The sequence below is a fragment of the Echeneis naucrates genome, chromosome 1 (assembly GCF_900963305.1).
Source record: "Echeneis naucrates chromosome 1, fEcheNa1.1, whole genome shotgun sequence".
Lineage (NCBI taxonomy): Eukaryota > Metazoa > Chordata > Actinopteri > Carangiformes > Echeneidae > Echeneis > Echeneis naucrates.
This window is the reverse complement of record NC_042511.1, coordinates 17131992-17158620: the sequence shown is the minus strand read 5'-3', so window position 1 is coordinate 17158620 and position 26629 is coordinate 17131992. Positions and strand designations below refer to the sequence as shown.

Here is a 26629-nt window from a genome sequence, read left to right as displayed (position 1 = left end):
TCTCTTGACTTGGTGGTGTTGGTGGCTGTGAGGGCGCATCACACAAACCTTGGCGCATATGCAAAAAATGGAGACAGAAGGAGCTGAATTTTGTATCCTGGCAGAAGCAAAACTGCTAAATAAATATGAGAAATATCACAGAGCTGAATAACTGTGGATTGGACTTGGTAAAACTGGCATCCACACAGTAATGCAAAGTTAATGAGGAAAGAGGTAAGAGTGCTTTGCAAAAAAACCTGGCAACTTCCACTCTAGATTTTAACTGCAGAGGAGGGATTTCACTTCCCCTCTAATAGGCAGTATTTATCTTCATTTGCTAATGTTAATTCTGCCATATGGGAACAAAATTAGAGTAGAGTTCAATGAAACATATCAGAGCACCGCTGGAGAGGTAACCTTTATGTCACAGAGTAGGAATCAATAGCTTGAGCGGAGATGAGAGGGAGCCGGGTGTGGGTGGTTTGCACTGTTTTTCTGTGCAGATCACCGGTACATACACTTGCTGCCAACACAATCATGCATATTTGCTCATGCACTTGCTTGAAGATGAACGGGTAGAGGAAAGGCATTTAAAGAGAGGTGTACAACAGAGGGAGCAACTCTGATGCTAAAGTGCACTACTTCATAAGTTCCTGTATCATGACCAGCTGCCTCATGTAGTGGACTTATGGTACTCTGTGTGTGTGTGTGTGTGTGTGCGCGTGTGAGCGTGTGCAGAGGGATTGGGAAATTAGGCTCGTTTTTGTTTGTTTGTATGTTTTTAGGTTTAACATAAAATACATCAATGAACTCCTGCGTATACGTTGTGCGGATGTTGGTGTGTGTTCAGCGTGGATGCCTGCGCAGTTGCCCTGAGCTTGCGGGATTCTCAACGGGATGCTAAACTGCTCTCTACTCTTAGTGTCCCATGGGAAGTGAACAAGAACACCCACTGGGACAGACAGACAGAAAATATGATAACGAGGCACTGTCTCACTTGCATTTCAAATGTTACTTGCATATATTTTCATGAACCGTCCTTTTCGCAAAACTCTACTGTTGCTAATCAAGGCCATTTTCTAATACTGGTTCCTGATACTGAATGTTTTTCTGGATTATTTAACTGCGATAAGTTGAGCAAGAAAATCTTTTGTCTTTCATGTACTGTTTTTAATGTAATACTATTGGTTGCTGAAATAAGAGTCCTTGGAAAGTCCTTGGTGGGCACAAATGAGAGCCAAGGAGTAAAAATGGCTCACAAGGATGTGGTACCAGCCCATTGCTCCGATCCTCTGCACTCATCCCTAACAGGCTAACAGCAGAAGAATGTTAATGATGCAGCATCTGTATGCCTAAGACTTTGTATGAACGCATGTGTGTTTGAGTGTGTGTGACCCTGTCTGCTCATGCACTGTCGCCCTTGTGAAGGTTGCAGCTGTCTGATGGAAGGCCACGGGTGGCACTACAAGCTGGCAGTGCCAGCCATCACTACTCTCCCCTTAATTTCACCTTCTCTCCCATCCACCTTTCCAGACTACTTTCCCTTCGGTATTTCTTTTCACGTCTTTCCTCTCTCCCTTGTTGTCATGTTGGTCCTACCTGCTTCCTCCACTGCCTCTATCCCCAATTCTACCTCCTCATTTCACCTTCCATATCCTACATTCATCTTCTCCAATCTCTGCACTTCATCAGTCAGAGACCAATTAGCACTCATGAGGCCAGATACAGCGAGAACGGAAATGAGCTGTTTGGCATATGCCGACAAATGTGCATGCTCAGTGCACACCAAGCAGACAACAGACGCATGCAAAGTCACTTGCTGTCATGCTTACTACCAGCAGACATGCCGTGAAAACACTGTCAAGGGTTAATAGGATCAATTCAGTATCTTTAAGTCTTTCCATTGTGCCACAGCTGACAGCTGACTATGTCTGCTTAGATATGCAGAAAAAAAGGAGAACAGGAACTGGATTTATGCTATATTTATTTACAAAACGATCCATGGGTGAATGGGCTGACCCAGACTTTTGATTAAGTCTGATAACAACACTGGGAAACAGAGTGTTCTCAAATATATAACGTCTTTGAAAGTGAAGTGCAGCAAAAGGTTAATTGTATTCTTTCTGAACTTCACAAGCACTGAGGGAAAAGGTAGAAAATAAGATTTCTACGAATATTTAACACAGACTTCCTCTTTTTCATCAAACAAGAAGGTAAAAAAAAAAAACAAAAAAAAACTCCAATGAAGCCTTTCCCTCTCAAATAAATTCAACAGTTGAATTTTTCTTCTGCTGTTTAAATATTGTTCAGGCTATGTCCTCATATTTCCAGAATTTCTAGTAGACTAAGTTGCTAGAGGGAGACACTTTGGGACTGACTGTGAATCTGTTTAAGTAAGTGTTGCGGTTGTATTTTGTGGCTTGTGTGCTTAGGTGTGTAGGTTGTGCTATGGTGATTTTGTTGCGATGTCCATTGCATGTTTAATGTTGTTTATCTAGAGCTTACTCCCTGGTTGGGCTCTACAGTGGGTTCTCCTTGGAGTTTGTTTGGGAGGAATTTATCTATTTTAGGAATTTATTTTAGAAGCTTCTGTTTACATTAGCAGTAGCACAGCTCAAAGAAGTGTTGAAGACTTCTTAGGTTTCCTTTGTCACGCTTATGCATGCACACACACACACACACACACACACACACACACACACACACACACACACATACACAGCTTCTGTCTCCTGCCCTTGAGTCTGCTGCAAAAGAATCATCTTTCTTTTTCTCAAATTTTCCTCTCCTTCACCATCCTTTGCCCCCCCCCCATGTTTCCCCCTCTACTCCACTAATGTATTCATTTTCTGAATAAATATCTACTCCGCTTACAATCAAAGAGAAAGTTAAACAAGGAAACAGAGCTGAATCAACAGAGCCCCACTGGAATTGTAAAGGCTGCACACTCAAGCAGAATGCTAACCCTGCCAGTGCAAGTGGGAATTTTTTCAAAGGCAAAGGTTAGGCGTATACATGACTACAGTCAATTCACACCTGTTTGTTGTTTTTTGGTGTTTTATTTGCAGAGGTCGATCCTAATTAAAACCAAACACTGTTCCCCTTCTCAATGTTGAAATAACTGACAGTTTTTAAGTTTAAATTAATCTTCCTCCCTGGTGAAAAAAGTAAGAGACAAATGGTAAAACACTGTGATTTCATTTTCAAATAAAATGGATGTGATTTTGCCCTTGGCTTTTATTGCAGTGATATCCAATTAGCAGTGCAACACACGCATCCATACACACACACACACACACACGTACACAACCTAAACAGGCAGACAAATGCACATATTTTTACTTCTGTTTCTAATTATAAGGATTAACAGCTTTTGACAGCCAAAGCTAACTCTAAAAAACACCAGGACATCTGCTCTTCAGATAGCAGCAGCACATTTGTGAGGCATATAGGCTGTTCAAGCAGTCACGGAATCATGATTGAGGATAACAAATCCCTTCGATGCTCTCCAAGAAAGGAAAACATCAATCACAGTAACAGAGGACCATCTCCATCCTTGTTAACTTATTTTGAAAGGAGATGGGGGCAGAGAGAAACATTTTGGAAAGAAGAGGCAGAATGTGTGCTCAATCCGCCTTCTCACATTAACTTCATCTACCATTAATTTCTTTAACAGAAGATGATGAGTCATCCTAGAGGAGGAAAAGGCAGGATAAGGCTTATCACAGCTATAATGTGCTGCTGTGAAAGGTTACATGAAGCAGAGAGTTTCCAAGACTGTAAGTTTTATTTACATCGTGCTTTTGTTGACATTTGGACATTGGACATTAAATTCCACCTTTGGTCTTTCAACCAATTTTAATGGCATTGCCAATATCCAAGAGAGCAATGGCCATCTAACTTACATTGTTTCCTCTTCTCAGCTGTGCTTCATGACTCTCTATCTCTGTCCCCATCAGGCTTTTCCCTAATCCATATTCTACAGTATCCTTCCCCACTACCATCCATCCCCATCTTGTCCTTCCTTTCTCATCTCATTCTTCACTCTCAGGCCCCAGCACATGCTAGATATCTTGTCATATTACTAATCACACATCATCATCTCTTATACCCGCTCTCTGTTTTTATTTCCTTTTTTTAATCTCCTCTTTCTTTCTTTATTTTGCTTCCTCTATCATCCTTCTTTCTTATCACTGTGCTTCCACACAATTTTACTGCTAGCCAAAATGAGGTATAACAAGTTCACATTATAATTGAAAACTATCTTTGAATTGTTATATACAACACACCAGAAGAATAATGGCAACACATAATTTCCTGTTCTATGATTTTCTCCTATCCTGTATGATCATTTGTTCTTAGAAGGAGAGTCTTCAAGACTGAAAAGGCTTTTTATGCCAAACTACTTGAGCGGAAAACAGTGATTCTCTTGAGTTTGAGATGAAATGTTTTGGGGTTTTTTTTCTAACCCATAGACTGGAAATAAAGAAGGCTATAGCGTTCACGTTATAAATCTCGGAGCAATTTTGAAGCTAAGAATGAGATACACTGCTGTCAGTGCTTTATTTATTATTATTATTATTATTATTATTATTATTATTATTATTATAATAATAATAATAATAATAATAATAATAATAATAATAATAATATTAATATTGATAATAATAATAATAATAATAATCACCCCCCTCCCAACACCCACCTAATCCAAAAATAGTTGAAAAGAGTTGAGATTTTGATGCATGCTGTACAGCTGTCAGCCATCATTTATTTTTGCTGTCAAGGTGGGAATAACAACATGTGAGTCTAGTGGGAAAGGATCAAATCCCAAGCGGCCATTTGACACCTCGACAGCTTGCAGCCAGCCACAAATCTTTTTTGACATCTTTTTCTTGAGGCATAACTGTTATACACTTATTTTAGCACTAGCATGACTTAGTACAAATTTACATTTGTATTAGACTGCATTGTTTGGTAGTGTAAGGCACACTTTGCGTGTTAATGCTTTTTATATCCAGCTGTGTCCCCACTCTTTCTCTTACTTTCTTCTGGTCTCTCCATTGTTGCTCTAGTTTGGCATCCAGGCGGTTGGCGGCTGTTGCCCACTGTTGTGCAAGACGACGGATTCTCCGCTTCATGAAGCTGAGTGATTCCTTTCCTGTCCCAACTTGGTCCAGGAGTACGGAGAGGTCTGTGCGGAAAGCCGCCTGAGGAGAGTGGGTCATTGAAGGAAAGCAAAAGGAAAAATGGAAAGGTTAAGTGTAAGAAGGTGGACATTATACTGAATATTTTTCATTCTTGCATCGTTACTCCCATGTGGCCTGAGTGCTGGGGGGGTCAGTGTGGGTTACTTTGTACAGACACCCTGAGGATGAATCCTAACAGAGCCACCAGTGAAGCTATAGTGTCTCCGTTTTTATTTTCTTTTTTTATTAATAGCTTGAATTCTAGACTAGACTGCAAAGCAGCTGAAAGTAAGTTATAAATGATGTCATCTGCATCTCTACAGACATCAACTGATGTAACCTTTGCACGCGAGTCTTCTCCTGATATCACAATGCGATTCTGTAGTCTCTGGAAAACTACGAAAACATGATGGAACATTTTCTTTGTCAATAAATGCTCAGTTACATGTATGCAACATGCACCTCTGTGCTGTAAACAGCAACACATTATTTCTTTTTGAAACAGCCTTGACTCAGCTTATAAGCTTATCAGCAAATAACACAGGGACTAATCCACAGTGCACTTACAGGGTATGAGGGAAATATTGCTTATTATTTGCAAACAAAAAAAAAAAACAGAGAAAGTGTCAGTAGCTGGGAACAATCCCAAATTTAAAACACTTTATAGTCATTGTGCAAAATTTGCTTCAGAGGGCGTCTTCAGCTACATTGGAAAAAAGTGTTTAATATTAAAATATAGACCCCTCTACTGTCCTGCAATCAAACACAATCAATATTATGTTATAAAGAGGGAGCGGGGAAGACAAACTCTGACTTTATCCACACAAAGTCAGTAGATTAGTTAACGAAAAATAAATACTTAAATGGGCAACTAACATGTATTATGATAGTCTGCGTGTGTGTGTGTGTCTATAAAGACTGAAAGTTTTAGTGCGCTCAATGACCTCAAAGTCAATGTTGAGGAAAAATATAGGGGAGAAGATAATGACGAGGGGGATGAGACCTGTTTTAATTAGCAGAGAGGGAAAAAGGGTCGGTTGAAGGTTAACTGGTATATAGTAATGGGGGTAATCTGCTTACACTCCCATTACTGAACAGCGCATTATGAGCAAAAGGACTGCTCCTCTCCCTCTTTTGAGTGATATATGGAGGCGTGATTGGCAATTCAATGACCATTGTTAACCAACCAATTTTCTGTAAAAAAAGAAGACAAAAGGCAATGATATATGATCAATAGCAGACAGAGAAAATAGGCATATTTCTAATAAAGCTCCCTTTCAGTGAACTAAGCTTACTGGATTGTATGTACTCTTGGTGAAGCTCCTAAAAGGATGTTTGCGTTTTCTTGTTTTTTCAAATTTGTTATTATTGGTTGTCTAAAGTAGAAAATACAAAGGCAAAGATATGCGGTCAATAGCAGAGACGGCAAAAATAGCCATATTTCTAATAAAGCTTCAGCCTTTGGTCTCAGTGAAATTATATTTAGAAGAATTCAAGTCTGAAAAGCTTGAAGGGTGGCATTTGGGCAGAGGGGTGGGTGTGTATTGTGAATTTACTTTTGGTGGTAGGTGGAAAGATGTGACTGAGCAGGGGAAACTGTAACTCAGATCATTTTTTGTGGCAACAGAATCACCTCAACAATTCAAATGTATTTACTTTCATTACTGGAAGTTCTTTACCTTTCCATAGCTTTTGAACTGTATATACTGCAAGGATGATTTTGTTCTGAACTGGTGACCTTGACTTGGCTGAGATCTACCTACCAAAATGGTTTTCCCCTTATTTGTTTAGTTTTTTGTGCTTTTATTTTTGGAAGCTTTGTCATATTCACCTTGAACATGCTTGTCTGCAATCTTCTCACCTGTCTCTTGGGAGCCTTTGCCTGCTGTGCATGCTGTATGGGGGTCCTGCTGTGGTTTCTCCAAGCCAGTGGTGGGCAGAACCACTCTACTTCACTCAGGTAGATGAGGAAGGAGCAGTCTGAACCGTCGACACCGTAGAAAGCATAGCATGGATCTGATGTCCAACGGGCACGCATCCACTGTACAAAAAAAGGATGGAAAAAAAAAAAAAAAAGCATAATCACTTCAGTGTCGATGAATATTTGCTTCCAGGTCAAGTGATTACAGTATGAAATGTGAAAAAAGAACTATAATAATAATATTAATAATATAACTTTCAGTGTAACATTAGGTACATCTGCTCTCCTTTAAATATAAATTTATCACTTACATCGACTTTCCCAGGACACTCTGGAAAGCGTGGGTCTCTTGGTACTTCACATTGGCTTGATGTCCCATCTCTCACCACTGAAAAGGCAGAGTAAGTGAAATTGCACAATCGGTAATAAACCATTAATGTATTTTTTTGCATGCTGGGCGTCTTCCAGAAGTTTCCTTGTCATGCACCAAGATTCACTCATTTATTTAGATTAAGCCATGAATGATCAATCGATATTTGCTTATTGTGAGTGAAATACAAGTTGCTTTACTCATAATCAAAGCTGCTTCATTAGTCTATAGGCTCAATAGCTTTATTCCCTGAAATCAGTTAGCTCTAATGTGAATAATCATTCTCTAGTGAAGTTAACGATTCCAACTGCAATCACCCAGTGTGATATTATCTACCAGCTCATTTAGCACCATATGGTGCATGCAAACCCTCTTTAAAATTTGGGTTTTAATCAATGAACTTTTATAAAATGATTGCAGACATGAACTTGTTTGACCCACAGACCCAACAGAAATGCCAGGTTAAAGTATCACTCACATTAACAGCTTCTCCTTATGTGCTCATGGACATTTTATTGGAATACTCTCTCTCGCTCAGCTTTTTGCCTTAACATCGTTGTTTCCAGCGTATGTTGTTTGTGCCATCGGTGTCCATAAATCCCTGCACTTTCCCCTTCGCAGCATCGCGCCATATCTGCTCTACTGCAGTGCACACTATTCACTGGGCCTGACAAAGAAGCACAGCCTGTCTCTCACTCCTGCCAAGCGTCCTAGGGTTATTCTCGCAAGTGTGTCTACTCACTTAGGCTGCACTCACTGCATTAATTGCTCCACTGACTTAGTTAACTGCCTTTCTGCCGCTGACGTGAGGAAAAGATGGGAAGAGAGTGACAAAAAGAGAACTGGAATGATATCGTCTGTGAAGGGACCAATGCAGCTTCATTTGCTCCTAGTTTCTCTGTCTTTCAGACCCCTCCCTTCTCTCCCTCTTTCTCTCTCTGGACCAACAAATTTGCCTTCTCTCCAGACTCCGTCTATATCCATTTGCCTAATGAAAAAGAGACATTTCTCCACATAAGTCTTCCCCAGGGCCTCTCTCCATTGACTGAAAACACATGCACACAGATACACACTTCCTGCAAATATGATTACAATAGCAAGCACTGCAGCAACAATTGGACATGCGGTCAACTAACTAGATAAAAACTTGACTGCTGTTCCTCCAATATAAAATATAAAAGCCTCGTCAGTGCTCGCAGGGGAGGAACTTCTAATCACATCGTCTGTCTTTTTGTTTCTCTTGTCATGCCCTCTCGCACATGCCTGACCATGAGATAAATAAAACGCCACTGAGCCGAATGATAATAAAGTCTGCTGGCAGTGTTTCAATTCATCTGTGATTAGAAAAAGCAGCAGTGTTTTGGCGCGTGCTGTCCTCCCTGCAGATGCAGTAGGAAAAGCAAAAGGAGATGTAATGCTCATTTATTCTCATGTAAAGAGTTGGGCAATTACCTTCGAGAGAAAAAGTGAGAGGAGAATAAGGAGGCAAGACTGCTTATAATAGTGTTTATGTGTGCACAAGTGTGTGTGTATCCTCAGGGCTGCCACAGGCCTTAAATTGGTTGGGTTTTTCATTTTAAATGTGCAAGGGCAACAGAAAACTGCATGGTTGGTTGGAAGCATACACACATGCAGTATAGTCAACAAATAATCTGTAACTCTTTACTAATCTTCTATGACATCACATTCCTTAAAAATAAAATTAAACTAAAGTCAGCCCGGTATTTATTCAGCTTGAATTTGAGTCAGTGAAGTCAGTGCGAGGGAAAAAAAAAAAAAAAATAAAAACAGTTTTATTTTTTCAACTTTATTTTATTTTAATGCTATCTATTCAGGCAGAAGCATTTTTAAATGGTTAATGTTTTGTGTGCAACGAAGTGTAAGTGAAACAGCCACCAGTGTATTTTTTTTTGCAAGTTGTCAGAAATGATTTGTGTCAGTTAGACGTCTTCATTTACACCAGTGTGTCTCTCTTACACTGCCTGTGTAAATCTGTAGAGCTGTTTCGTATTCTCTACCATTTCTTTTGTAAATAACAGCAACAATAAAAGCTTGGGTCCAATGCAAGCTAACAGCTGTGCAGGACACCAACTGTGCCTCGAGTGGAGCGACACACAGACTGAGTTACCTTTTATTTGCAAGAATACAAAGAATAAAGAATATATATATATATATGTATATCTTATGAGCTGCATCAGCAATTCTGTTCCATCAGTTCAGATCTCTGTGTATATTATGTTAGTAGACTGTAAGAAAACATTGTGAGACCTCATCGTCAACATCTTCTGGCTGTTCAGACTCCCCAGAGGGAATGAAAGTAACACTGACAGTTAACTTGTATCCTTATTATATTTCATATATCATTTGTAGAAACAATAGTTTTTTTCTGCTTTCTCACCAGATTTGTGGACCTCTGTGCTGCTTATTTATGCATTGTTTGTAAAGCTATATTATGCTTGTTTGATGCTAAATACGCTGTCACAAGTGTTGGGCGGGTAATTTTGATTGTTCTTACAACTTATGTCCTGATAATTCATGTTCAATTTTGTTCTTACAGCATAAGCAAGTTTCTCTTTAGACTAATTCATTCATTCATCATTCAACTTATACAGCCTATCCGTTTCTGGGTCGAGTGGGGTGCTGGATCACTGCTCAATTTGGGGCAAGGGCAGGGTCACCCTGGACAGGTTGCCAGGCCATCGCAGGACCAACACACAAACAACCACTCCACACCTACAGAAAATGTAGGGTCACCAATTACCGTATTTTCCGCACTATAAGGCGCACCTAAGAGCCTTCATTTTTTTCAAAAGCTGACCATGCGCCTTATAATCCGGTGCTCCTTATATATGGATCAATATTGATATTGATCCATATATATATCTGCCAGTGGATCGTAAATGCCTGGGCTGATATATCAGTCTCAACTGTGGTCCGAGCTTTCAGGAAGGCAGGAATTGTCACTGAATTGCCAGACAACAACAGCGACACTGACTCGATTAATGACTTTGATGAGACGGAGCCGGGCGTGTTGGATGCCGCATTCGCCCAGCTGTTTAATTCGGACACTGAAGAAGAAGAATTCGAGGGATTGGTAGATGAGGAATGAACTGATGAAGTGAGCTTTACGTGTTTCTTTTGTATGTTTACAGTTGAACAAGGTTGGTCATATTGTGAATATGGACATTAACGCATAACGTAACGTAACATAACGTAACCCCAGCCTCTACTGTAGCGCCTTATAATGCGGTGCGCCTTATATATGGAAAAAGTTTTAAAATATGTCATTCATTGAAGGTGCGCCTTATAATGCGGAAAATACGGTAAACTAAACATCTTTGGACAGTGAGCAGAAACCAGAGTACCCCCACGCAGACATGGGGAGAACATGCAAACTGCAGAAAGGCCACAGGCCAGGAGCCGAACCCACAACCTTCTTATTGCGGGGCAACAGCGCTACCCACTACGCCACCGTGGGTTTGTGGTCTACATGCATAATGATTGTTTTTGAAATTTCATTGCGCTGCATATCAATTAATATAGCTACTTATAATTTTAGCTGATCTATAGTGCAATGAAGCCCAGGACAAGTATTGACAGACTGAATAAAGTGGTGCATGATTAGACGCGGAGTCTTTTTACCTCCTTCAGTATGTCTCATGCATACAAATAGGATGTACGGTGCCAAAGGTAAATCACACTGATGATGATACTGCACCTCGTCCTTGTACCATGCTGTTTTGCAGTATTTGCTCCACTCTGATGGCCATGTTGGAGACGTTCTGGGCTATAGCTTGGATCCTCTCCACCAGGCTGGCTGGTTGAAACCTGCACGTTCACACACACACACACACACACACACACACACACACACAAAAATAAAGAGTTAAAATGAGATAAAGGCTTGGGACAGTGACAGGTACACTCACACTATTGTCATACAACATAAAGAAAATCAAAAACAACTGCCAAAAGCCGAAAGCAAACATCTCCTCATTGGCATAAAATATCTACCACCCGCAGTACTCAAAACTTTAAGTATCACCTCCTCCCTCAGTCTTTTCTTTACTTCACAAGCGTCCCTCTTCATTTCAGTAATGTGCCAATCTCTCTTCTCACTCATTTCTTTTTTTTTACTGGTCTTGTTGTTTTTGACTTTTTTCTATCTCACTATTTTCTCATCTCCCCAGCTATTTTTCCTTGCTTCCCCTTTTTCCTTTTTTACATCTCAACAGATGTAGAAGTGTTGGTGGGCAATGCAAATTGGTCGACACTTGGTTGGAGCGTGAAATAGAAAAAGACCTGTTCTGCTAATACCGCTTGTTTTGTAGGGTGAGAGACTTCAAATTCTCATAATAAGATCAGTGGGAAATATGTGTATGAGTGTGTGTGTGTATTTCTATGCGTGTACATACTCTTAATTGTATATGTTTAACTTTGCATCTCTTTGCGGGCTCATTATAGATTTGCATATTTTCAAAGCACATACTGCAAAGCCTGCATGCCCTCATATGCTATTATTGCTGCAGCCATTATGTCCATCTAAATGACTTGATTCTAGTTTGCACTTTGTGTGTGTGCGTGTGTGTGTGTTTGTGTGCTGGAGCACCAACAGCAACACCATGATGAAGAACTGAAAAATAAATAAATAAATGAAAAAAAGGGAAATATGTGAGGAAAGTGGATTTATTGCTTTACAGAGTGTAAACAAAAAACAAGACAGCCATCAAAAGTCACAGGCAGTCTCCACGCTCCATTAAAAGCTTTGTGAGTGTCACATGTAAGCATTACTAAGCGTGTCTGTATACTCTTTAATATGTTCAGTACAGAGAAGCCATTATTCCCCAGTGCTTGTGTTGTTCAGGAGAAACTGCCTGAAAACTAAAACTAAGCTGCAATCTGAAATGCTGAAGTGATGCATATAAAGTGTTGCAGAAGATCTTTTACATAAAATACAGCAGGTCCTCATTTACATTTCCAGTCACTGATTTAACAGATGCTTTTATCCAAAGTAACTTACAAATGAGGGACCATAGGAAAGCCGTCGGAGACCTTGGTGTGCTAAGTACGACTACTTTGTAATTAGATGAAGTGCATGAAGATCAGTTAGTGCAACAAAAGAACATTGTGCTTAGTTCATGTTAGGTATATCTTCAAGAAAATGAGATAGAGAGGAGACCCCCTGCTATAACAATTAGCTGGGTTGCCTGGTATGCAAAGCTGGCCATGAGTAGCCAGTGGAGGAGTTAAGACCTCAGTAAAAGACAATAAGCACACTGCATTCTGGACAGTCTGCAAGGTTTCACTGTGGATGAAGGAAAGCTTGTCTTGCTACCTTGTTTTGAGAGATGAGAAGGTGATTTTTTTTCTTGTGATTGTGATGATGAGACTGATTGAGTGATTGAGAGTTTAAGAGAAGGTGCTGTTTCCTCATGCATGTATCAGAAAAAAAAATCTGAATCTGCATGGAGAACATGGAATTGTTTGCCGGGTATAGTTGGGTTTCTTCCACATAGCAGTGGTGTGAGAATACACCCCAGACTAGATTCATGAACAACACCTGGTTGTCTCTGCCATGACACGTTGAAGGAGCAGTAAGCAAGATGGGACTCAAAACAAGAAAGCATTTGGCCCAAGATGCCCATATTGCAGAGAACAACCAGCAAGATGTCAAAGTGTCAAAAGTTGCTGACAGGACCAGCAAGATAAGAACCGAGGACTGAGCTGCAGCCGTAGCTGTGGCAGCCCTCTGGGATTTGGTCACAGACAACAGAGCCAATTCAATGGAGCAGCCACTCTTACAGATGGACCGATTTGCGAAGGAGAAGTCCAGGACCTGCCTGAAAGCTGCCATATGATTCAGATAAGACAGATAGCAAAGTAGCAAGACAAAGTATGGGCTGTTTTTTGAGGAGAGGATTTTCATCTGTTTTAAGCCTGTTTGAATGCAGTCAAAAACTTTTGACGTATTTATCAAATATGTATGCTGGAACAATGACAGGACATGATAACTGGTGGAGGTTTGTATAAAGAAGGTCTAGCGCACATGTAGCAGGATAACTACTAGTCAGTTTTCACACATTGATGTCATTGAGGGGGGTGAATCAGATAAGTGATGCTCCTTTGACTTGACACTGGATTGGGACAGATATGTGACTGTTGGGAAGCTGACAGCACAATATGCAGTGACAATGAGAGCAAGTTCTTTGCCAGCTTTATGATTTTGAGCACTAAAAAACAGTTTGAGTATGTGGGTGCATAAGGGGCAAATAGTATGTGGAGCTGGGATTGGTTAAGTGAAGTGGATCTTAAAAACATAAGTAGCTTGGTTACTGGTTGTTAAGCACCTAAGCGTGGTAGAGCAAATGAACTTTGAGACACATCTGTGCGAGCCAAAAACTATAGGATGTTGATAAAGTGGTTAATGGAGAGCTTAACCGGGCTCCCTTTTCAACAATGTGTGCTTTAGTGCAGCTGAAATATTACCAGCATTAACAACAGCACCCTGAGGTACTGTACTTGAACCCCTCCGCTTCACTCGCTCTCAGCCCAAAGGGAGCCATCTAATCTTTTCTGGCTGTGCCTCTGCTCCAGACTTTGAGCATCTTATTCCTGTCATTTCATACGTGGCTGAAAACTCTGTTTTTTTCTGCTGACCTGAACATATGAAGACATAATTGTGAGAATGCATTCTTATAATGTGATACCATTTCAAGTTTTACCAGGACTGTTGTACACCACAGACATATAGGATAAAAAGACATTAGTATTTATTACTGTCATTCTGGAAAAGACTTTCCTCTTACCTGCTAACAGCTCAAACAAAGATCTCCTCTATGTAAATAAACCTTTTAACTCATGCTTGGCATGAAAGTGCAATGAGACTCTCTTATCGCAATTAAAGCATATGGCAGAACCAATTTTGTACTCCTCCATACAAATGTAGAGTATGCGTCAGTAAAAGTTATTGCCAGTGTTATATTAGGTAGTAAAACTATACTAAAACATTAATAAATAGCATTTCCAAAAGGCTCCCAGCTGTCCAGGATTACCGCTATCGTGGTACATTGTTGCGATATGTTTTGCTTGGAGGAAATAACCCTGAACCTCTGATTGATAAAACCTTTGTTCCTGCAACGGTTTCTTTTGGGGGGCATGACTGTGACTACACAACTGACCAAGGCCTTCATAAGATCTGACCATCTCATTTTACATTCAATGACTGGCAATGTGAATTCATCCCAAGAGTTGAACACACAGAGGACACTGGCAGCAAGTCAAAGAGGGAGAGCGAAATGGATGATTTTCTGAAAGGATTTCACAATGAGATCCAAACAAGGCAAGAAAAAAATGAGACAGACGGAGAAACATAGAGAGAGAGCAGATGAAAAAGTGAAATAAAGGGAGGCAGAAAATAAAGAGAAGGAGATCAACTGTCAACAGCAAACAGACCTAGAGTACCGAGGGGACCTTTCTGTCAAGACAGAGAGAAGATAAAATAAAGACATCCTCTGTGCGTTCATGTGAAAGCCAACAAAACAGCTTGACTGAAATATTAAACAATGATAATGATCAAAGAATATGATGATATACATATTTGATGGCCCACTGTTGCATGCTACTGGCAGTGAACTTTCCTTCCTTTTAATGAATGTAGACAGTTGGCTCTTGCACAAATGAGGGAAACAAAACAGAAACAAGGAAGAGCAAAGAGAAGACAAAACAGAAGGAAAGTGAAGGGGGAGAAGAAACAACATGAGGAAATCTACTGGCAAATGCCAAGCAGAGGTAGAAAGTTGAAAGACAAGTGCAAAGAGAAAATCAATAATAACTAGAGAAAGCATTTCCAAGGGTAAAAAAAAACAAAAACATTTTTATTTCTCTTTCCCATGGCTCTCTACATAATGAGCTCATTCTCTTAAGGGATGAGGACAGTACTGTCAGCAACACATCACCCAAAGCTGTCAAGCGCCAGGGACGAGTGTGTCAAGGTGTCAGCATGTCTGCTTTTGTGTTTGGCTGATGTCTACTTGTTCGCATGCATGCTGACTTATTCCGCTTGATGTCATAATGTTAAAATATTGCACACGGCACTTATTCCGCCGTTTATTGTCACACATACAAACACAAAAACAGCATTTCAAGAATGTTTTATTTCTTCCAATGATCTATGCATAACGGGAGATCAAACGAAACAAAAGACGAATTGAAGTGTCTCCCATTGTTCCGACTTCCAGCAAATACACAGTATGACTCGAGTGGCGTGGAAGAGAGGGCCTCTTGGGATAAAGGTTGTTATCCATCTGAAGCTTAGATGGGTGCTTAAGGGACGAGAAATAGGTAAAGCCAAGCCAGATCAGTGATCTTCAGAGAGCATTTGCCTGAGGGGAGACTTACCAATCTCCCTTCTCATCCACCGCATAGTAAAATGGAGTGAATCAGCTCGCCGTGCGTTTACTCTCCTTCATCTCTCCCTTTCTCATTTTCTCAGGCTTTTTGCTGTCTCTCTTCCTCGCTCTCTCCTTCCCTCCCTTCCTCGTTATTTTCCCTCCATTTTCTGCTCTAACGAGTGGCTGCCCCGTGGGCGAATTGCAGGACGAGGCCTCAGACATCAAGTCCCATTCTCTGCTACATGGGAGTGTGTCAGCGCCAATGAAGCTCACATGAAGATTAGACTCCCATCCAGCGTGTATATATGTGTGTGTGTGTGTCTGTACGTGTGTGTCATTCTGCGAATGTGTGCCTGACTGGCCTGGATCTGGGATATGTTTTTTACACAACTCTCTCTTCCCATTTGCTCCTCTCCCCGTTGGCAAAAATCCCACTTCACCACGTCACTCACACCAACCATGTTTCTTACAACCTCTCACTTTGTGAATGTGTGTGAGAGCGAGAGGAGGAAATATAGTAGTAAGAAAAGAGTAAACAGAGAAAGCAAGCAAGGAGGCAGAGAGAAGAAGAGAGAAGAGAGGGTAAGGCGATGTAATGAGAGTCTTTAGTCCGATGATTGTTGCTGTCGTGACATTCAGTGTGTGTGTGTGTGGCCATTAATTCTCTCGGCTATGTGCTCAGTCAGGGGTCTGTGCCCTGGTCTCACGCCCAGACTAGTTCTAACAAGTGTCGCCTCAAGTCAACTAATACACGTGCATGATGCAATTACACTCAAACACAGACTCACACATGCACACACACTCGTTAAACGCCTCTTATTTTCTTGTGTGCGTGTGTCTGTGCCTGTGTATGTGTATGAGGGGATTGTTCCTTTTCTACCACAATTTCCTCATTCAGTATCTTTTTCATTCTACTTCCTCAGTCAGACATTTCACTCTGGTTATTAGAGCTACTTCATGCTAAGGGTCTGCTCACTCCACACCAAACAACATTTCAAACAAAATGTAATGGATTTTTATACACTCAGTTCTGGTTTCACATTGTTCACAAGGCACTGATGAAGAGATCTATATTTCAGAGACGCAGCAGTGTGCCTTAGGAGCTTGATGCTGCTTCAGTTTGATGTTATCTGATTATAACCCATGAAAATCTAACACGATGCATCAATTAGAACAACGTTATTTTTTTTTGCCTTGAAATGCAAGTTGCATAGTTTTTATCTCCTATTTTCTAAGCTTGATTTTCAGGGAAGAGAAAGGCTTACATGTCATGCCAGGAAAAAAAAAAAAGGTGTATCATGTTATTACCTGAAAGGTTTATTGTTCCAACAACATGGTTTTCACGATATAATTCTATTTTCATATTATTATGACACACAAACTTGTCAAACTTGATTATGATAAAATCATTATTTATATTCTTTAAATGTAAAGAATTTGCAAATGCAAAAATTCATGATGCGGTGATGTGCTGAAAATAAACTGAGAATTATGGCACATTCACAGCACTTAATCAAGTTGTACTTAATGGTTTGGTTAGAAAATCATAGAGTAGAAACAAGATAAAACTGTTGCTATCCAAACAAGTTGTCCTCTGAGCTGGAGAATTAACACTAGCAAGAGCAAGAGCATTAAGTGCACAGGGACTGTCTACAAAATACAACACTGAAAAAACAAGGCTACAACTTAAATATGAATTATCTTCCTTTCATGTACTTTGGTGTCACAAATAATCACTACAGACATTAATATGCCCCCTGATGTTACACAAAAATGATCCTGACAATACATTGTTCAAAAATATGTTCAGTGTGTTCAATAAATATGTTCTTGTACAGAGAAACTAAATTTCAGCTCTTTTCTACCTCAGTATGGCTCATTGTTAGAACGATAAACCTTTCATATTATATTTATATACAGATTTTTTTTTCTCTCACTTCAAGTACCTTTAAAACCAAGCCTTGAAAATAGCAATTGTGAAAAATGCATGTCTTGAAAATAAACTTGAATTTGAAGGCTAAAAGGCAGAATAATGTGCAGCAGCTAAATAATACAGTAGGTCATGTGAAGTCTTCCAGTTAATTTTGTTAATGTGATCGCAAACTCTCCTGCTAGAATCATTACATTGATTCATCTGACTCTTTGCTTTCGCTTTAAATTTCAATTATAAATTTTGTATTTTCAATGAAAATGACATGTTCCTTATGGTGTTCTGCAATATAAATGTTTTTTTTTTTCCCCAATGTAATAAGCTTTCAAATGGCATCATTACTTATTGTTCAACAGTAATACTCATTAGGGGCAATACATAGAGGGGATAAAAATCACCAAATCACAACTGCATTCTATACGACAAATATGTGTGACAGGTTTAATGCCGGTTGTGTGTAATAGGACGCCTAATCAAGCTAAAGGCCTTGTTTGTTCCTTGTTACAGAGGATTAAGCCTGTCTCACTGTGGTGATGGCTGGTGGCTTTTATTCCTCAAAGTGCCACGCTGGTGTCCCAAAATCTAGTGTCATGCTGTTTTGATTGTGCTCAATATATTTTGATCCCCAAAAGATCTACCCTGCTAAAAAACAAACAAAAAACAAAACAACAACAACAACAACATCAACAAAAAAACATTCTAACACATTAATCAATTAAGGAGAAACCAAAATGTGTCCAAACACATGTAACTAAGATGGGAGCTCAATCCCGTCTCAATGTCCAATCTAACACAACCTGAAAGTGAACATGCTAGTATTTCTAGACAACAAGGTGTGGTGTAACATTAAATATTAAGTTCTGTATGATGTAATTAGTGTAGTGGGATATTAGTATATTCCTGTAATTGTCGTTGAATATAGAGAGACAATGTAACAAATCCATGTCCGATAAGGCGACAATAAGTCTATTGGTTTAAAACAAACTGTTGACAAACTGTTTAAAACAGGCTAGTCCAACGAGGTTGAGTTCAGCTTCTGTTGGACCCTAATTACAGCTTCTATCCAGTCAAACTGCCCCCTTTGAGGCAATAACTCCAAATTGATTTCTGTTACAGTTACAGATGCACGTACTGTTGCAGTTAGTATAACTGACAATAGCCAGACTTACACCCTGTAGCCTAAGAGTAGAAGTGCTTCTTCCACATTAAACAGTCCATTACTAAACATTGATTGCAGTTAGCACTGATGCCAGACCATATTAATAGTTCCATCCTTTGGCTCCAATGCTTTGGCGCAGATCTGTACCCAAGCATTTATCTGGGGTCATTTAACAAAGTTCAAAGAGGTGAGGGTATTCCTGTCACTGTGTATCTCATCGCTCCTGCTGCACTGAATTTAGTCGGGCTGTTTGAAAATGAAAGGAGTGAAGCACATGTTAGAAATAAAAGAGAGATTGGATGTTTGGGCGCTAAGGGGGCAAAGAGAGGAGCAATTTGATAAAAGCAGTTGAAGCAAGGTCCTACATGACTTGTCAGTAGTGATTTTGAAGTAATAGGAATCTATTTCCACAAGTGACTATATGAAGGAGAAAAAATAAGCTGAGGATGAGCGTAAAACACACTAAGGTCCAGATGTATAAGGATGGAATATTGGCATCATGACAAAAGGAGAGTCAAGATAAACACAGGATGTGCTGTATGAATGATTAATACATGTTAGTAAAACACAATGGTGTCACTATAGTGTTTCAGGCCTGCTCAATTTAAAAAGAAATCATTATATCATTGTTTCTTTATACTAATATTCCAGTTTGCGAATTTTTAAACTCTGAATTTGGTGTTTTTGCAGGACAAAGCACAGAGCATGGAACATGTGTGTGGTTGTCTTATTTTCGGCAAAATAATTTGATCACAGTGAGAAAAATTTTGGTGGAGTGTTTTTTTTCCGTTAAATTCCTCTCATTATAACCATTCAGATCTAGCGAGAAGTTATTCATATAATGAAAGCTTTGGAGCAGCAATTAAATGGTAAAAACTCTCTTACCTGTTGATAACAGAGCTGAGCTCATCCAGGCGGCGCGCCTCAGTCGTCGAGGTGTTGTCAAGTTTGGACAGGCTGTCCATCCTTTTCAGAATCACCTCCAGCATGTCACTGATCTTCCTCAGTACACCACGTGACTCCACGCCTCCCAGCACTGTGTAAAGTGACAGACATGGATGGAAAGACGTTAGATCAATGCCAAGCTGGACATTGGAGTACATAACAAACTTACAGAGCAGCATGCATATTAATCACAAAGCTCGCAGCTCCTCTTGCTCACCATACGGTAGTTGATTTTGGCTATGGTTTTGTTTCGGACAACTGTCCCTGTGCAATTCACTGCAATGAAGATGAAAAGCAAATTGCCCATTCTCTTCTGTGCAAAAAAATGCAAAAATTCTTTTTTGCTGCTTTTGTGTCACATACCCGTTTCACCAGCTGAAAACCCATAATGAGTAAAAAAAAAAAAAAAAATGACCAACACTTAATTTTACTGGGTTTCTAAGGCTTATAAGTCTGCAGTAGAAAACAGTGTCGGCTATGGAGTCACCCCATTTACCCACTCAAACTTTGGTGCTTGTCACAGATGTTGCTCCAAAAGGAAGCAGTAGATCAAGAGCTAATTGTGAAATCCAAACCTCATTGTATGCAAAATTAGACATGTCCTCTCTGAGTGAAACAGACATTTGGCCACTATTCATGATGTAACAAACAGTGGATGTTCTACGAAAAAAGCAAAGCATTACACAGACATTCAGTACTAAATGGTGGGTATGACTTATTGGGTTTAACGTTGACTCCTGGAAAGAATCCTTTTGAATGGGATAACATTAAACAGTGTTCAGTTTGTGTTGTTAATCTCTTTTTCTTTTCAATGCATTGTGCTCCAATAAATCCTCCTGCTTAGACTATCTTTGTTCTCCTCCCAACAATTATTCCATCAGTTTAAATGATTCCCATGAGAGCGCTGAATGGATGCAAAGTTGTCAGGTGTCATTGTTTTGCAGCTCTAATGAATGTCCAGAATGCTGATGCACAATCAGCACCTGAAGAGAAAGCCCTCCTCTATTATAATACAGCTTCAGCCATCTCATCTTCACTTGAACCTGTGTGTTATTCCTCATCATTATGTCTAAAGGCCAATACTTTAATCTGGGTATCTACAGCTTTAATGCCCTGCAGCAGTGCATGTAGCCCAGTTTTGATCTCTCATCATAAACTTTGTTCGGTTCTGACCAGACACCCAATCTAGAGAAGGATGTCTGAATAATGGGGCTGTGCTCTGATATCCTTTGATATGAGAATGAGACTTTCACCAAGACTGAGTTCTGAAATGCTGAGAACTAATTGTGATAAGGGTCTATTTTTTCCTCACCTCTCTGTCTGTCTGTATATGACCAGGTTGTTTCTTCCATCTAACACAAGCAGAGCATGCAACTTCGTGCAAAGAAAAACACATTGGCCAATAGAGTTGGGGACTGAATCTTAACACGATGGGCACACACAGACACTGGAGGAAAAAGGTAGACTACACCCTGACTGCATGAAAGGTGGAGCAGACCTCACAAGAATAATTACACCATCGGTGTCAGGGTCACTGTGTCTGTGAATTCTCATAATGGCCTGGAATGAGGAAGATGACTGAAAGGTGGTGACGCATATGCAAAGCTTTTTTTCATTTTATGTCTTTGCAGAATTAATCTACCTTCTTTGTGTCTAATGCATCACTTTAAGTGCTCCCAGAAAAAAAATCTGTCAACCTCAGTCAGTTACAATGATAATCCAACTCAAGATGCACAGTTTCCTTTGATGGTAATGGATGAATCAGACAAGACGAGTGATTAATCGGCAAACCACATGCTGATCCAGTGACAAAATCTTACTCTTTCAAGCGCCCACAATAACAATTTGGACGATTTGGAAATATCTAATTTTGTTAATTTTTCAGCAACATGAATTAATATAATTCATTCATAAACATGAAGCACACTGTGCCTTGCACAAAGCATCAAAATGAGCATGTTTTGCTGTTACACCTCGAATTAACTCATTTCCTATTATGTTTTACTTATCCAGTCTCATACTGTTGTTTAAATTTCATTTGCAATTCTCTTCGTAACTTTGTTAAAAGAATACAGTTGTTTTATTACTAAAGTAAAAGAGACAGCTCTCCTCAAAAGAGCAGTTCAAAATAGGTAAAAATTTTTTGGAGCTGTGTGGTACACTATTTTATAGCTGGGAAAAGGAGACATCACTAGTAATGTGTCATCACTAGATATATAATTGTGTGTGCAAATCCAATAAGGAGATAAACACAAATTAAACAGATGGCAGAAAATGTGAAGTGTAAAATACAACTTGTCAGAACGTCTGTCTGGATGCAAGCAGATGGCCAACAAGAAAAATTAGGTCTTCATTAAGATGACAATTTTAAAGACGTTCATTCATTAATTTATTCATCTTCTTCAACTTACCCGTTTCCAGGTTGTGGGGGTTGCTGGGGCAATCCCAGCTCACATTGGGTGAGGGCAAGGTACACCCTGGACAGCTCACCAGTCCATCGCAGGGCCAACAACACACAGAGACAGACAGAGACCAACAACCACTTACACTCACACCTACGGACAATTTAGAGTCACCAATTAACCCAAACATGATGTCTTTGGACAATGGGAGGAAACCCACACAGGCACAGGGAGAGCATTCAAAATCCACACAGAAAGGCTCCAGGCCGGGAACCGAACCCACAACCTTCTTATTGTGAGACAACAGGGCTAACCACTATGCCAGTGTGCTGCTGACTTGATAACAAAAAAAAACAAACAAAAAAAATTGATTTTGATGTGTATACAATTTAATGACAGGTGCGATTGCAACTCAAGCATTTAAAAAGTCAATACAATCCAAACCCAGCGTCGCAAGATAACAGAGTAAAGAGAACCAAGGGAAGTTTGATACCATCATTAAATCTTTGGTTGCCACACGCAATGCAGTAAACAGCCTGACAGGATACAGCTAAGGACATGAAGGAAACAGAGGTCAGAGTGTATTCTCCAAGTCTTCCATCAGAGGACTTGGTAGAGCCCATACTGACACCAAAAAACACCTGGATTACGCTGTCTGACCACTCTGTCACACCTCATGTCTGCTGCTTGACAGGCAATTACAGCCAATGGGCTCCGGTGCCTAACAGCGCTGATGCAAGGTCATTGTCTGTCTCCATCTCTCTCAGCAGCAGATGGAAACCTAAGTTCAGTGAGTTATCTCCACTGCGACAGACGTATTCGTCTGAGACTGAAAGTGTCACGTCCTTTGTCTGTGATGGATCGTTGTGTCAGGGTATGCCAAGGGGTCGCAATGGTGACATCTTTGTGACTGCCTGGTAATAGATAGCATCCATATCAAAGGTCAAGTAAATTGAAGGAGTGGCCAAGCTAAGAAAATGATATTTTATGATTAAGGTTGAACAAACAAGATGTGCTTCTCCCACAAATTATGGTCCTATGTCTTTACAACAAAGTAAAGTAGCGATATGAAGGAAACTAATAGATGAGAGGGTATAACATTATTAAAAAGATCTTAAGGAATATTCCAATACCATTACTGATAGATGATTGCCACAGCTACAATGCAGTGGGGAAAAAAGTGAATTAATTTGTATCGCATATTTCTCGGGCTTTATGTAGCAATTATCGTTTTAGGTCAGGAGGATAGTTGCTCTTTCTGAGTCTTTGTGTCTGCAAATCTCTGTATCAAAATTTAATCAAGAAAACTACAAAAAAGCTTCTTAGGCAGGAAATAACTGGCTGTGACAAATGAGGTCTGCCTTTGGAAACAGACCCTTCATTGTGCACTCGCATTAAAGTTTTTTTTTTTTTTTTTTTAATGTGTACGACCAAGGTCACCAAGACCAAATTCAAAGGGCAAGTGCCAACAGTGTAATAACACGCTCAAGTGGTATAATTATGTAGAAAATTACTTCCCCTGACCAGATTAACTCATTCACTGGAGCAATTTTAAGACACTATGTGTATGTAATTAACAGAAGGAGTCTATATAAGTCTATGTAGTGAACAGAAAGATGATAAACAGCAGCCACAACATTACAACAGACTTCGCAAATTTTGACTTGATCATAAGAGAGTGAGTATGTGTTTGGGATTTTGCCATTGCATGCACAACAACACCTTTAAAACTCATTACAGAAACACAAAAATCAGGATATGAAAGTTGCAAATCACAGTGAGAAGGACCAACACAGAAAAGGTCTAAGAACCGAAGCATCTAATTTGCCTCACAATCTATATTGAGCCTTGAAATATTGTTTGCAGGCTCATTAAGACAACTAGTGACCAAAGATTCAATGAAGAGTAATAAAAGTGCTCTCAGAGGCCCCTCGATGATGCAGCAGTTAGCTCATTATTTTGGCCAATGTATTGACAAATTCTGACAGCTCTGGACTATTCTAGGAAAACCTTTGCAGCAAAGAATTTGCTTTAATGGGAAGCAAAACATCTGTCTTCCTTTACTGCTATTCACATCTATTACAAAATCTACATGGACCAATTACATTGTTCTTAAGGCACCACAATTTACTGACAACAAAAGTGCCAACTAGTTTTCATGACTACATGTCTCTTGAAGCGGAGTTATAAGGTCTCTGAACTGTAATGTTAGTGATCACATAAATGACCACAGAGACCATAAAGCAAATAACTGATACCTGCCTCATTCCTGTTGACAAATATTTTCCAAATATGCTTTCTTAGTGTTACAGAAAGCTACCTGGCTGTGAGCTGATGGTGCCATTACTGCTCTCAGCCTATGAAGAATCACATCCGGCCTCCATGATTATACATACACTACTTTCATTTGGAAAATTACCAATGCAAATGTCATCATTTACATGCATGATAAAAATCCCATTACTTGGGGGTGATTTCACTTCTGTTATGACACACTGAGACCTAAATAGTAATGAGGTCACTGCTGAAAGCCAATACTGGTTTATAGCGGTTTATAATGGTGATGGTTGTCTCGAGGACTAGGGGACTAAAAGGCCAACTTTTAAAACGTTATAACAAAAAACCTTTATGCAAAATGTTTTACAGAGAAGATCGAAGGATGGACAGTGTGCTGATTTTCTGAGGTGTGTTAATAATAATATGCATTCTTTGCAAGTTAGTTTTTAATGAAAGGCCTCATAATGAAATTCTCTGTCTTGATCAATGCACGCATTCATTAGCTAACAGTTGAGTGATATGTCAATGCCCTGCATTTCGACTTAATTATAAGTATGCGAGAAGTGTGTGAACATATTGATTATGTATGAGGCAATAATTCATCACAAGAGATCAAATAAAAGTCAGTTTCTGGGCCTTCGCTTTTGGAGCACAGAGATGTCACAGTCTGACTGATGACCCGTTTGTGTGTTTGTATAAATTAAAAGTGGACTTAGTAATCAAGTGGAGTAAAAGCAGCCAGCTAACAGTCCCAAGCTGCTCCCAGACAATTTCATGCCATGTTTGGCTTCCCGCGCTGACAAAGGGAGGAATAAAATCAGACAGACAGACACACACACACATACACAGCCCAATGCTTTAACCACCATATTGGACTGAATATTTAGTGTCAAGGCACATCATATTTCTCCTGAGGACTAAATTGCATGAAGCCTGAACAAAATTCTTGTTGGCTCTCTTGTTGGTTCTCTTTACCGACAACTGAAAACTGAGAGAGAGAGAGAGAGCGAGAGAGAGAGAGAGAGAGAGAGAGAGAGAGAGAGAGAGAGAGAGAGAGAGAGAGAGAGAGAGAGAGAGACTGTGCAAATGTGTGTTTGTGAGGACACATACTGTGGCCTCCACAAAAACTTGGCTGATTTTCTTTAAACCATTTTGAGCTTCTGTGCAGCCAAACTGTGAAAGTGGGAACAATTAACATTTGTGACTGGAAATTAAATTCGCCAACCAGATGCAGCTTTACTAAAACATCATTCAGACTGCTGAGACGAATATGAAAACATTTTGTGTGTCTCTGTGTAGATGTGTGCACAATCCTTTAGCATGAGTTCGTTCAATAGCCGAAGCTTTTCTCTCCGCTTGACTTAATTTCTTTGGGAGTCTCAATTTAAAATAGCTGTGATTTCCCTCCATTATATCCTTTTCTTTCACAAATAATAAAGCAAAACAACTCACATTTAATTCAGAAAAATGAAAACCTTTGTCTTTGCAAAAGACAAAAAAGAAAAAAGAAAAAAAAAGATGGATTCATAGCTCAGCATACTCCTATAAGTAGGGTAGAATAATAAAGTGGATCACGGCTTGGGGGTGGCATATACGAGTGTACATCAGTGACTAAGGCATTGTTCTGTGAGTGGTGAAATGCAGTGGATAACTCCTTTACTGTTGAATACTAATCAAAGTTAATCAAAGGTTAAAAATCAGTGGGCTTGCTTCCATTGGAAGTGCAAGAGCGTGCCCCACAGTGCTCTGAAGACATTCATTTCTCTTCTTTTACGTCAAACTGATTGAAGTAGATAACAATAAACTGTACAATTTTTGATGCCAACTAGCATGACAGCAAGTGCTTCATCTCAATTCACTGAAATTCAGAGGTGTTTAGATTTACAGTTGATTCAGAAAGTAATGAGTAAGAGTGAATACTGTAGGACTTTTTTCCGCAACAATCTAGACATGATGATAAAACAGATGCCGGGAATTAAGCACAGCTGTCTTTTGGACTTTCTATACCTTGATTGCTTGGCGTGCACACGATTTTGGAAGGCACACTTGGACAGTGTCGACCATCTC

General features: G+C 39.7%; 1 protein-coding gene across 1 annotated transcript in view; it reads right to left on the bottom strand.

Moving 5' to 3' along the window:
• Positions 1 to 26629, bottom strand: part of LOC115039575 (alpha-1,6-mannosylglycoprotein 6-beta-N-acetylglucosaminyltransferase B-like) — a 102583-nt gene that overhangs the window by 46298 nt on the left and 29656 nt on the right. The window contains exons 3-7 of the mRNA XM_029497312.1: positions 19824 to 19974; positions 11178 to 11287; positions 7401 to 7477; positions 7030 to 7209; positions 5025 to 5189 (exon numbers count right to left, since the gene is read on the bottom strand). Of these exons, the coding sequence (XP_029353172.1) occupies positions 5025 to 5189; positions 7030 to 7209; positions 7401 to 7477; positions 11178 to 11287; positions 19824 to 19974 (683 nt within the window). The remainder of the gene's footprint in view (positions 1 to 5024; positions 5190 to 7029; positions 7210 to 7400; positions 7478 to 11177; positions 11288 to 19823; positions 19975 to 26629) is intronic.